The 13,943-nt window shown below is 34.6% G+C and overlaps 1 protein-coding gene across 1 annotated transcript in view; it reads right to left on the bottom strand.

Moving 5' to 3' along the window:
• The window catches only part of PHYHIPL (phytanoyl-CoA 2-hydroxylase interacting protein like), a 30,990-nt gene extending 17,147 nt beyond the window's left edge, over positions 1–13,843 (bottom strand). Inside the window, exon 1 of the mRNA XM_006103029.3 lies at positions 13,738–13,843. Within this exon, the coding sequence (XP_006103091.1) occupies positions 13,738–13,843 (106 nt within the window). The remainder of the gene's footprint in view (positions 1–13,737) is intronic.
• Between the last annotated feature and the right edge of the window lie 100 nt (positions 13,844–13,943).

The raw sequence follows: 13,943 nt of genomic DNA, 5'->3' as shown, positions 1-13,943 counted from the left end.
TAAGACCTGAAACCATAAAACTCGGGAAAGAAACATAGGTCATAAGCTCCTTGGCATAGGTCTTGGCAATTTTTTTTTTAAATTTGACACCAAAAGTAAAAGAAACAAAATTAAATAAACAAGAGGGACTACATGAAATTAAGAAGCTTCTGCAGATCAAATGAAATCATCAATACAATGAAAAAAGCAATCGGCGGAATGGGTTAAAATATTTGCAAATTATATATCTGATAAAGAATATCCAAAATATATAAAGAACTCATACAACTCAATAACAAACAATGGGGGGAAAGCAGAGGGGGAACATCTGTAATACTCTCAACAATAAAGATAAATTTTTTAAAAAATACACAGATTTGAGAACTAAAAAAAGAAAAAATTTTGATGAAAAATGGTATATAATTATATAATGTAATCATAATATCCCCCTTCAATGTTGAGTGGGTTTATTTGAGTAAATATAATAAAAATTCATTCTTAAAACTTTTAAAATCTTATACTCCTTTATAAAAATGACCAGAGTCCCGGTGCATGGATTCATGCATATTGAAAGGAAATTAATTAGAAGAAATATTTTAATACCGCTATTCGCCCTTTCTCTATAATAGAAGTATCAACCAAATTCCCGATGAACAATAACAGATCGAAACACATGCGTGTGATTGGTGCCAGTGAGAGCTTTATATGTATCGTGCATGCATGAGTCCACTTAGCCTTTTATAGATATAAAATACACAAAAATTAAGTGTAATAAAGACTATGTCATGTTTAGGCCAGTATTAAATAGATATCCTAGTAAACATTTAAATTAGTAGGTTCAAAGTAAAAAAACAAAAACCTTGGAAACACGTGTGCAGTATCAAAGTTTTAGAAATAGCTTTGGTGAAGATTTTAGTTTTTCTTTTGGCTACAGTGTCATTTTTTTCCTGCTAATTTAAGTTCTAGCAGCTCATTTATTTTATGTACTGCAGATTATGTTGCCAAGGAGAAAAAAATTATTCCAGTGTATTTCCACAGTAAACATGGAAAATCATATACTTAATTCTCTTTCCAGTCAAAATAAGGGGGCTACATCTAACAAATACAGAGCTTAGATCAACTGTATTTCTTCCATGTTAACTTCCCCAAATAACCACACTGAAGTCAAAATTATTATTATATCAAAAGTAATTAATTTTTAAGTGCTTTTAGACACCACAAAAAGAATTCAAATTTACTCACTCTAATGAGCTCATTCAACAATTTGACAAGGATCTGAAATACTGACTAAAAGATAAAGAACACTTGATAAAAACAGCAGCAACAATAACAAAATAGCTTGAAAAGGACTAGCAATTTTTCATCTTTATCCTCAAACTCTCTCCCTATGGGACACAGATATTTTAAACATGCTTCCTGGACTCTTTCATGTAATCATTCCACAAGTGTGTGACACCTAACTTGTCCCCAAAACACTTTAGGAAGAGCTTGTTATCAATGCCACTCCTTCACATTCCCTCCAACCAACAATTACTACTTTATTTACTGGTGTCAACATATACCCAATCTAGCAAATTTAGCCATCAACAACAACTCCTTTTTGGTATTTCACACTTCTAGTTTAATCACAAAGTCAACCCATTTTTACTTAAGATATGTGTTGTTCAATTCTGTTCCCAATTTTTATCTGCCTTGTCTTAACAATCCTAGTATCTATAATCGCCTTTTAAGTGGTTAAACTTCTGGGCTCACTATCCCAGTTCATTCCTCAGATGGATACCAGAATACTATTTATTAAAACCAAATATGTAGTATCTCTTTCTTACCTAAGAATTTCTTTGGTCACGCTACCTAGAGCAGTGCTTCTTCAAGTGTGGTCTCTGAATCACCAATATTGGCATCATCTGGAAATTTGCTAGAAAATTCAAGTCCTCTGACTCCACCCCAGATCTAATGAATGTGAAACTCTGGGGGTGGAACCTAACAATCTGTGTTTAACAAGCCCTGCAGGTGAGAATCAGTGGTTTAAGTTGGTCCTGAGCAATGATTTATTGATATTTTTAAACAGAGTTCATTAAAGGGTTCAGCAAACACTATCATTTATCTTCCTTTTAAATTATTTTAACTAATTTTAAAATTGTAATACAAATAGCACATATTATATTGTGCTGTATTATGTGATTTTGGATACCATCAAAAGTTTGCCTGCTACCTCAGAGTAAGAAATGGTATAATGTATAAAAAGGTTATGGCTCTGTTCATGTTTCATGTTTGTTTATTTGTTTAACTCAAGTCAGCAAGTATAAGCTCAAATAAAATTTTACAAACACATATTAAAGGCACATCTTTTTTTTTTTTTTGCACTGGCTTTATTGTGCTTCACAGATGTTATGTATTTTTTTCCAAACTGAAGGCAAGACCCTTCACCAGCAAATGTTTACCACTCACTTTACTGCAATACTTACTTTACTGTAGTGGTCTGAAACCAAACCTGCAATTATCTTTGAGGTGTACATCTGTACCTGCAAGCAGAGTTCAATTCATTTAATGCAAGATTCAGGTGCATGTATTTGGCCTTTCAGCCCAAATCAAATAGAAGAGCTTTCTATGAATTTTGTGTACTTCTCTAATTATTCTAATTATATTTGTGATGAAGTTATTCTAAGTTTGGGAAAGAGTTTTACTTTTTCCAGTAAAAGCAATTTACCTATAAAACTTACCTAGTTACAATAAGAAACGTTAAAGAAACATTAACATTAAAGAAACATGTATGTAGTGAGACTGATTTGGCCCAAGATGTCTCAAAGTCTTACTATTAATTAGTACCACTTGATTTTTCAGCTAATATTGACTGCACTGACAACTATGTTCAAAATGAAATAAATATGCTGGAAGCTGTCATAAAAGCTAAAATACAATGCTAAATTTCATTGATAGTTCATCTATCAGTAAAATTTACACTGTACTGATAAAAAGTGATAACTTTTCATTAGATTTCTTGTTTTGTTTTTTATTTTCTTTATTGATTAAGGTATTACATATGTGTTCATACAAGGTTTTGAAAATATGGTCTCTGACAAGTTCCATGGTTTAAAAAAAAAGTGCGCCTGACATTGCAATAAATATATTAAAGTAATAAAACTGTTATCCAAAAACTGAAATAAAACCTTGGTACATGTCTGAAATGCTGAGAATACAAAATTACTCATCACCTATACTTGATTAATTCAAATGCTGACATAATGTTTCCAATTTAACTGAATGAGAATATGAATGTGGCAGATCTCTCCATTACATGTGTAGAAGTTTCTCAAATAGGTAAATGCAAAATGCAAGAATGGTAAAATGACAAACAATGGAGAAGAAATTTTTTTTTTCAAAAATATATTTTATTGATTTTTTACAGAGAGTTAGAAACATCGATGAGAGAGAAACATCGATCAGCTGCCTCCTGCACACTCCCTACTGGGTGTGTGCCTGCAACCAAGGTACATGCCCTTGACCGGAATCGAACCTGGGACCTTTCAGTCCGCAGGCTGAGGCTCTATCCACTGAGCCAAACCGGTTAGGGCGGAGAAGAAATTTTTAATGTCTAAATCAGTTTTTAACATACCATCAACTAAATTGTTAGAAGTGTTGAGACGACTATATTAAGGGAAGTCAATAAAATTTTAAAATCTAAGGGGAGGTGGTAGTTCCTGTAAAAGCTATTGCCAGCTTTCATGAAGTAATAATTGTTCACTACTAAGGACTGAATATTAAGGTGTTTAAAAATAGTTTTAGATAATCACATCCAGACTATTGCTTAAATTAAAGATTTTTAAACTAATTATAATGTTATGAATATAAAATTTCCAAATTCATTTTTTATACCAAACTTAAGTGGGCGTGCATCCTGAAGCAAGATATAAATACTTCAAAAGAAACAAAAAATACTTTATTTATTAAATCAAAAAATTTTGATAGATATCTTTGAAATAAAAATAAGGGGCAAACTAATTTGATAATCCAGATGTTTAATATGCTGAAGAAACTCAATTTGACAATATAGTTACAATGTTACCAAACTTATGAATTTAGGTAAATTGATTCTTACAATTTTAAGATTCACTATGAATGTAAAATAAATTCTACTGCCTGAAATTTAACAGATAAGCAAAAAGTTATTTCTTAATGTTACCAACAAATATCTCAGGATATCACAAAATACATTATTTTCTCAAAAAAAACAAAACCCACAACAACGAAACTCACTGATGACTCCATCCTATTACCTCCCTCCAAAAGGAACACTTACTCTTTGACTCTACTATGAAAATACATCTACTCTACTATGAGTGTCAACCTATGAACCAGAGGTCAAGGGTTCAATTTCCCATCAGGGCACATGCCCAGGGTTGCAGGCTCAATTCCCTGTAGGGGGTGTGCAGGAGGCAGCTGATCAATGATTCTCTCTCATCATTGATGTTCCTATGTCTCTCCCTCTCCCTTCCTCTCTGAAACTAATAAAAACATATTGAAAAATATCTTACTGTTTCTCTTTAAATCTGTATCAGTTTATTTGAAGAGTATTGTGAGAATGTAAAATGAGTTTTAAAACATTACCATTTGCTACTACTTATCTGTATGAACCAGAATTTCCTAGGAACAATTCAGTAAAAATAAAATCCTATATAATAAAAGGTTAATCTGCAAATTGACCGAACAGCTGAACGACTGGTTGCCATAACGGGCCACTGACCACCAGGGGGCAGGCGCTCAACGCAGGAACTGCCCCCTGGTGGTCAGTGTGCCTCAGCCAGAAGCAGGCCTAATCTGGCCGGCAGACATTCCCCAAGGGGTCCTGGACTGCAAAAGGGCACAGGCTGGGCTGAGGGCCCCCCCCCCCCCCCCCCCGCCCAAGTAAACGAATATCGTGCACTGGGCTTCTAGTACAAAAATAAAGCAGGTGTTGAGGCTGATATAAAATAGCAACTTTCAAGTATAACTGCAATTTTAATTTCTCATTATTCCTGATTGACTTTATCTGAAGAATGCTAGGAGTTTGAAATTACAGGATAAAAGTATATTAATAAAATGTTATTTTTACTTCTGCAAAATGTGTTGTTGTTTTTTTAAAAGACTCTCTACAAATTAGAAAGTTTGAAATCTATTAATGAGATTTCAGACTAGATAAATCCAAACTCATGCCATAATCTGGCTAGTCCTAATTACCTTTCAGTTTATTTTCTCATAAGGATCACTTCTTTTCTTGAGCAATACTAAATGCCATGATTCCTGGAATATACATGATTTTATGGCCTTATCCCACTTCTGGTAAATTTTATTTTTCATTTTTATTTTATTTTTTCCAACACCATTTATCCCCTCTATGGCCTCTTCCACCTCCACCTCCACCTCCACCACCACCACACTGTTGTCCATGTCCATGAGTTCCCGTATTTTTCCTTTTTTGCTCAATCCCATCACCCCTCCCAACAACTTCTCCCCCCACCAGAACTGTCTGCTTTCTATCTATGAGTCTGTCTCTATTTTCTTTGGTAGTTCAGTTAATAACCAGAAAAAAATGTTCCTTTCCTCTGTGAAACTCAAGACAGACTTAACCACTTTCTCTTCTATACACTATTATAGTACTTATCACTACATAATATTATAGTTATTTAAAAATATTGTCTTCTTAAATGCCAACAAATCCTTTGAATGCAGGATCCAAGTTATATTCATTCTTGTACCCCTTTCCCCCTCAAGTTCTTAATACCTTAAGGTTGGGATACATGTACAAAAAATGGTAAAAATACAAGGTAAGTAAAATAACAAAAGGAAATAAAGTGAGAATAGTAATTGAGTAAGTTTAGTACCTAAAAATTAATCATTGAATAAGAATAGAATGGTACTGTCTTTAGCCAATGTACTCAAATTATGGTCTGCAACCTATTTGCCAGTCTGCATGTGATAAATATAAAAGCTGTGATTAAGCATTTAGAGACTTTCTTAGGAATTTGACAGGAACTTTTATATCAATTGAATCTTTTTGGATCTTTTAAATTTCATTTCTCTAATAATTCATTTTAATTATATTTTTATAAGTAATCAGTCAATGATAGATTAAAAACCGAAAAAACGCAGACTGAGAAGTATTACAGTAGAGATAAAAGATAGGAAGATAAGATCTTGTTTGACTCTTTCAATGAGTATTTGGTTTAGAAGGAAAAAATATATATAAATTTCTGTAATATGCATCAAAACTATCCATATTTCTGAAAGTTTACATCATAATTTTTCAACTTTAAAACATAGCTATTACTAGAATTATAATTATACCTGAAAATACTAATGCATAACTAATATTTACTTCTAAAGTTATTCATATGAAGACAATTTCGAGTTATAATTAGGACTTGTTTCTCTTACTGCCTATCAGACACAATGGCACAGATGGCTACCCATCTTTAACTGACTCAATCTTTAAAAGAGCTATCCTATTGCCTGGTAAAGCTTTTCAGCTTTCTTCAGCTCTCTGCCCAATCTGCATAATCTCAAAACCCTGGTAACATATAAAAGCAAAATAATTGTACTTTTTTTCTTCAGAAACTCTTCTTTCAATATATTTATTCCTATCAAGAGAGATTAATTTATTTTCTCAATCCTAGACATTAGGAATTGGCAATTTTTTTTCTGTAAAGAAGCAAATAATAAGTACAGTGGGGCCTTGACTTACGAGTGTCCCGACTAATGAGTTTTTTGAGATACCAGCTGTCTCTCCACTGATTTTTTGCATTGAGTTGACAGAGTAATTTGTGTTAACGAGCTCCTTAACGAGCTCGGTCTCGGAACGAATTAAACTCGTAAGTCAAGGCCCCACTGTATTTTGAGGTTTTTGGGCTATGTGGTCTGCTGTCACAGCTACTCAACTCTGCTGTTGTAGCAAGAAAACAGCCATAGACAATATGTAAACAAATGGGTATGGCTGTGTTCCAATGAAATTTTACTTACAAAAACTGGCAACAGGTTTTCAGATTTGGCCCAAGGACTATAACTCATTGATCCTGTTCTGCATCATTATTTATAATACAAATGTACAATCATTAAAAAACTATCACACAGTAGGTGCTCAAAAATTATCATTGTTGTTTGCATTTATCATCAGCTTTTTAAATGGAAAGACTTTGAGACATTCGTCAATATTCAGGCTTACAGAAGACACTATTTTTCAAGAAAATCAAAGTAAGTATATTAAAAAAAATTTTGTGCCTTTTCTTTAATACCATATGTCTAGGAAAGCTATAAGCCTTTCATACTATTATTAGATAGCAGCATTCCCTCTGGCCATAAAAAAAGAGATCTAGAGATTTTTTTACATTAATTGCCACACCACTGCAACAAGTAATATATGTGCAATAATCCCCACAGAGCAGCCCTTTTAAAGTGAACCACAAACTTGGCCCAAATAGTCATAACATCACAGATAAAACTAACCACAATTCAGAGTAGGATGCTTTTTGCTTAACTATATCTATTGGGCAACTTCAAAATGCAGAGCTCTTGTTTCCCATTTTTAACAAACCTGGAATGTAGATTTATTTCATCTTTGGGGTTCCCCAGCATATGCTCACTCCTTTCCTTCAAGAGGTGAGGCACTCTAAAACTCAAGTCAAATCCTAACCTTCCTTTTTACACCTAAGTTCTGGAACTCACTAGTGGAATGTATAGTTCTGTGAACAATTCTCTTCCTCATTCTACAACTCTTTCCCTCAGAACACAACAGAAATTGTTAAATGTTTAATAGGTTTCCAAGGGAGTCTTACAGTTAGATTCAAAATGTCTTAACGTAAACATTATTGCTAAATCCCTCTGAAAACTCTCCTGACTCTAAAACTACCTTTACAGAGATTACTAAAAAATTTCTAGTTCACACTCTTCTATAAAGTATCAAGTGGTTGGTTTTTGTCTAGTAATGATTCTCAAAAATCTTATCATTGGACTATGAGTAACTGCCTTTGAAGAACAGGAATTGAGTGAAAGAAGTCTAAAAAGAATGTAAGTGGGTTCTCTGACGGGCATTCACATTGAAACAATAATGAGAAGGCAGTATGTACTATTGTTCTGCAAATATGATTTCTGTGAGAGAGGGAAGTGCTCCTGGAAAAGGGCTTAGGACACATTTGCATGTTCACTGAGACCTAAAATTTGAGATGAAAAAAACTGTCATCATGGGGTCTTAAGATTATTTTCTTTCTCCTTATTTTCTTTCCAGTCAGTGACTCGTCTGATTTCCCAGACTTAAAATTCTAAAGTGACTCCTGATAAGTTTCCATTTGCTTGAAAATTCAATCACAAAGTCTTAGTAATTATTTTGTTATTTCTTTTATACCATTGCCACTCACTGTCATTACATATAGAGAACACGCTATGCTGCCTACCTGTTTTTTGTCAAGATTCTTCAACACTTCTGTACATTTTTGCTAGAAATCTTCCCCAAATACTAACCTTACTTTCCAATGTTTGAATAAAATATAGCCTGATAAATAAGACAATTTAACTAATGCCTAGTAATAATAAAATATTTTAAACAGTTACAGAATGAGGGAAATGGTTTAGAGTAGTAAACTGAATTTAAGTAATTCGTAAACAATAAAAAGAGGGGAAAATATCAGCAGCAAAAAACAAGTGACTTGGAGGTTTTCTAGATAGTGTTCTATGGAGAGAATTTCTGACTGCTTACCTATGCAACAAAGGAAGTTGCCAGTGTTACTACTCATGGCACATCAGTCACTCTACCACTGGAGGGAGTCTGGTCACATATCCTTTGATGTGACTTTTACTCTAATAATTTCCTGTTCTTCACTGGGAATGAATTAGAAACCCTACTAGGAATATGAATTGGTTTAACATAATCTGATGGTCTTAGAGCTTTTTTCAAGTTTGTTTCTTTTCGTTTTTATTTTATTTTTGTTTTGTTTCATAGTCACTAATAAAAATTTACAGTATCTCTACAGTCATATCTGGGTCAAAGAAATGAATACAGAGATCACATATGGTAGTACAGAGCTATCTTTAGAAAAAAATCTTAAGGAAAAAAATTGTTAAGTCGAGAACAGAGAACGGTTCGGATGCAAACACCTACCCAAAGCAGGTATCAAAGTCACAAGGCACATGAAATGCAGCAAACAGTAGATGTGAAGCAGAAGCTGAAAAGAGCTTGCAAGGTTAAGGCTGACAAGGATATGTCTGATGGGATAGGAAAATGTAAGCAAAGGATAGAATATTGTAACTGTCCTTTTAAAATTCAGATTTACAGTTTCCATTTATTACTCATGAAGTTAAATTGACATAAGAAGTATTTACCAAGTAAATAAAACACAACTGAAATGAAAAAAAAAAAGATCAAAACATTGGCAAAAAATAAAATTAAAAGCAGTTCACCTCAAGAATGTATGCAGAGAATAATATTCCATTTATAATAATAATTATTCTTTATTTTGTGTCAAAACTTGAGAAAAGATACGTAATAATTCATTTAATTATTTTAACAATCCTACAGGATCAACATTATTATATCCATTTAAAATGAGAAAGCTTGAGGCTAAACAAAAGTTAAGTAATTTGCTTAAGATAACAAACATATCTATAAAAAGGTCAATATTCTGTAGAGGTCTTTCTGATTCTAAGATGGTATCACTATGCTATATGCATGCCAGTGAGACCTCACATTCCTGCACTATTAAAGGTAACAGTTATGGCAACTCCTCCTAGATGTGTGCTTCAGAAAATGTCACTAAGGATTAGCTAATACAGCAGAGATAAACTAAACATGCTACTAAGCATTTCATGTTACCTTATGTTTCCAAAGTTAAAATTTGTTTAATTCACATGTCAATAAGCATAAAGAAGGAAGTCCCAGCTGATTTATAACTTGAATAAATAGGATAATGTACAAATTTAAAGAAATTTATCTTTTTTTAACTATATAAAAAGGAGGAAACCTTTCTTTTCCTCCACAAAACTATTGTTAGAGACAAAGACAGGGAAATCTGTCAGTGTTTGTTTGTGCAATTTCTTTAAAGCATGTCCCCCTGCTGACTACTAGCATCATAAACTCCATAAACCATATCTAGAGAGTCATAAAATGCCTAGATCATGGAAATAATGCTATTAAAGCTAGGAAACCTTGGGGATGGATTTAAATGCTATACAACAAATTATTTTTGTATTTTCTCCCTTACTATTATACTTATGACACATCAGTCACACAACAGTACAGGGAGCTGGGATGCATGTAAAGCAACATATGGATAAATCATTCCTTTCAGCAAGAAAAGAAAGCTTCTATATACATATGCATGATAAAAACAATGAAAAGTACAAGTAATGTAGAATTCTATGTGTGAGTAGGGGCTATTTTATCTTATCATCTGTAAATTAGAGTCTGAAGTATCTATATGAAGAAACAAACTGGAGATGGTTTCTCATATTATTGATACTTGCATATGAGAAGTTAATGCTTTTTTTCCCCTTCAGTTTTTTTGAAACCCACAATTAAAGTACATTACATATGCAACTTGAGGATACTTCAGCACAGCAAAAAGGAGGAACAGAAATACTCTTGTACTTGGAATAGAGATTATGCAAACTACTATATCTACAGCACATCTACCTAGCTTTCCCAATAGCAGTCTATCAGGAATCATCATTTTGAACTACAAGTAACATCCAGGCAGGGACCATGAAATAGGAACCAAAGATCACATGCCTAGGATAAAAGCACAATGAGATAATATGTGAGTGTATAAGAACCCTCTAACTTCATTAAAAAAATTATATGACTATTTCACAGACTATTAAATACTTTGAGAAACTATGAAATAAAGAAACATCGTGAATTGTAACTAATAATGCACACATTAATTTATAAGAAAACAGGCAAGTGACAGACAAAAAATATAAAAGAGAGCCAAGGAAAAATAAGACATACAGTATGTTTACCAGCAACTATAGCTCTTAGTTGGTGTAATATGCAAAACATCATAAAATTAAAACATCTACAAGTGGAGAGGGTAAAAGGAAACGTATATTTAATAATAATATGTTCTCCTTTTCTGTTTTATTCCACTTCCAAGAAATTCATGTTGCTTCCATTTTTCCTGTTGTCAGGTCAATAGAGTGAAATAGTGAGAAAAGTAAAGAGCAAATAGGACAAATGTGTTTCTATGATCATAAAATTATGACAATACAGCACTTACTATGTACTAAGCACATAAATGTTTTGCCACATCCTAATCTTTCTATGTGAAATATTTACAGAAGTAAAATGATGAGATCTGAGAAGAAGTGAAAGGTTGGAAGTGAAGGAAGCAAACGGCATCTATCTAGCTGAAAATTTCTCAATATAAAATTATGATAAATAAGGTCTGGTTGACAAATTTAATGCAACATTTTTAAATTGTTCTATAAAACAACTATAGTATCTCTTTTAAATTATTCTAATGAAGTCAACTTAACATTTTTGGAATTGACATGTATAGTCACAAAATAAAAAAGTAAACATTTAAACAACATCTCTGAGCAACCTATTTCCTAATTTTACACATCTTTTAATAGAGGCGTAGGTAGATTTGTAGGTATAAGCTATTTTATAAAATGAAACCCTATTTAATCAACTAAAAGTCTGTAAATAAGTAGTAATTTTCATAGATATTGCCTAGTGCCAGCACCCCACCTCAAAATTAAATGTTACATAACTTACTCATTTTTCAGAATCAATATTGTGAACTGATACAACTAAAAAATACCACCAAAATATAATAGCTACCATTCTAAAAGAGACCACAATATATGCAGCATTATTTTTGCACTCTACACTATTAACTTTGTTAAGTTCATAAAAAAGTAAAAAAACATTATTTTCCCTAATATCTCTAAAACATATGGTAAAGGCAATATTAAGTATTAAGATTACTGGGTTCTGAGGAGCAACCGTGAATTGCCTATTTCCAATTACTACAGTAATGAGTTTTTGGTATATCATTGAAGTAAATGAAAATGAAATAAAATACTTACAATGGTAACATTACAAAAAGTCATTTCACAGAAGCATAAACTATAACCCACATGACTTCCTATGTGGTATATTAAAAATAATCTTTATAGTCTAATAATGCAAGCTTATATACGAAATACCAAAATAATGACTTTTAGATGCCATAAGTATGTGCACCTATTATGGTGACCAAAATAGTCTAAGGATAAAGGAAATACTATAAGCAGCGTTTGCGAGAGTATTTATTTATCCATACTACACCTATTCCAGAAATTATTTAAAGTGACTCTGGCTTCAAAGAACAATTATTCTGTGTCCTAAACTTATTAATAAACAGAAATTCAATGTTCAGTTGACCTAAACTGTACTGTATAGCAACACCTAACCAAGTTACTACCATGCCAATGACTTCGGAAACAAGACCTATGTCCTCTATTTGGATTACATACTGATAAATTTTACAACCTTATTGTGAGCACATCAGTATCTCTACATAACCTGAGCTTAAAACATGTTTAAATCACCAGTTAACCATTATAAAGAGTTAAACATTAATTTAATTTACAGCCAAAAGTGTTCAGGGTCATCTTGACAATATAAATTGTTTTTTTCTTTATCACAATTGTTTTTTTCCTTTCTCACATATATTTGGCCAGTGGTTACTAATCAGATGACTTCTTTACAAATGAAGTTTTATTCCGCATTACTGAAATAGCACTGACTCTGCAACTACTCCAACTAACACAGAAGCGCTAGAACTACCCACACTGTACACGGTACTAGCTTCTCTGTAAGGCTCAGACCTGTCTGCGTTCAATCAATTTCCTTCTTTGGGAGCCGGTCAACTTTAACAATAGAAGGCACCGTATAATATCAAGGCACATATTCTGAATCACAGCAGATATGCGAGTCCACTTCCTTTACAGATTGTTTTTTCCCGTCTTAACTTTTTATTTTTATATTAAATTTTTGGGGTGACACTGGTTAATAAGATTCTGACACCTGGGCAGATTTTTCGCGTTTCTGAATGACAGCCCCAAAAGCTTGTGGCTGTCCTTGGTGCTGAAACTCACTCTTTTTCTGCCTTTTCACTGAAAACAAAACAAACAAACAAACAACAACAAAACCCCACAAAAAACCCTGTGGTCCCAATCCCATTTGGAGAGGATAAAAATAACTCTACATTGTGTGTGCTGGGGATGGGGGCGAGACGGGGGATGATGGCCGAAGATGGGAGGTTTTAAAAAGGAACTGTTAAGTTTCTGGCCAGAAAATGCCAACTAGTGGGGTGGGGGTGGGGAGGGGTTGCTGCAAACATCTCGACTCTAGAGGGCATTTCCCTTTCGGTGCCAGGAGAGCCAGGGAATCGGGACTGCGGCAAAGACCCGAGTCGCGGTTCGACCCGGGCAGGAGCGGCGTGCTCCCCGGGCAGCTCCTCGCTGGGGCCGTTGGGCGAGGACAGCGAGGGGCGCCGCGGCCGGGGACGCCGCCACCGCCGCCGCCTTCCCGTGCCAAACGCGCCAGCCCCGGTGTCCTTTTGTTTCTGGGGTCTGAAGGGAGGGCGGCGGGGCTGAGGGGAACCCCCACCTGCATTTATTTGCACCGAGGGACAACAAAAGACCTTGCCGCCCGAGTGGGCAGGGTCCGCGGAGCCCGACTGGCCGCGGCGCCCGGGCGCGCGCGGGCTCGGCCCCTCTTCCTCCGGTCCCGGCCGCTCTTAACGTCCCGGTCGCACAGCTGAATGGCCTCCAGGCTGAGGTTTTTGATCACCTCCTCACAGGGGCTGGTGGGGCTGTTGAGGGCATGATCCAGGCGCGGCACCTCCATTTTCCTAAACCCCTTCTCAAGCCACCCGCCTCGCAGCAGGCTCTCTCCGCGGACCGGGTGGGAGCGAAGGGCGGGAAAGGGAAGGGGAGTGGCGGAGGAA

Source organism: Myotis lucifugus, unplaced genomic scaffold (genome assembly GCF_000147115.1).
Source record: "Myotis lucifugus unplaced genomic scaffold, Myoluc2.0 scaffold_455, whole genome shotgun sequence".
In the NCBI taxonomy this organism is placed as follows: Eukaryota; Metazoa; Chordata; class Mammalia; order Chiroptera; family Vespertilionidae; genus Myotis; species Myotis lucifugus.
This window is presented reverse-complemented; position numbering and strand designations above follow the sequence as displayed.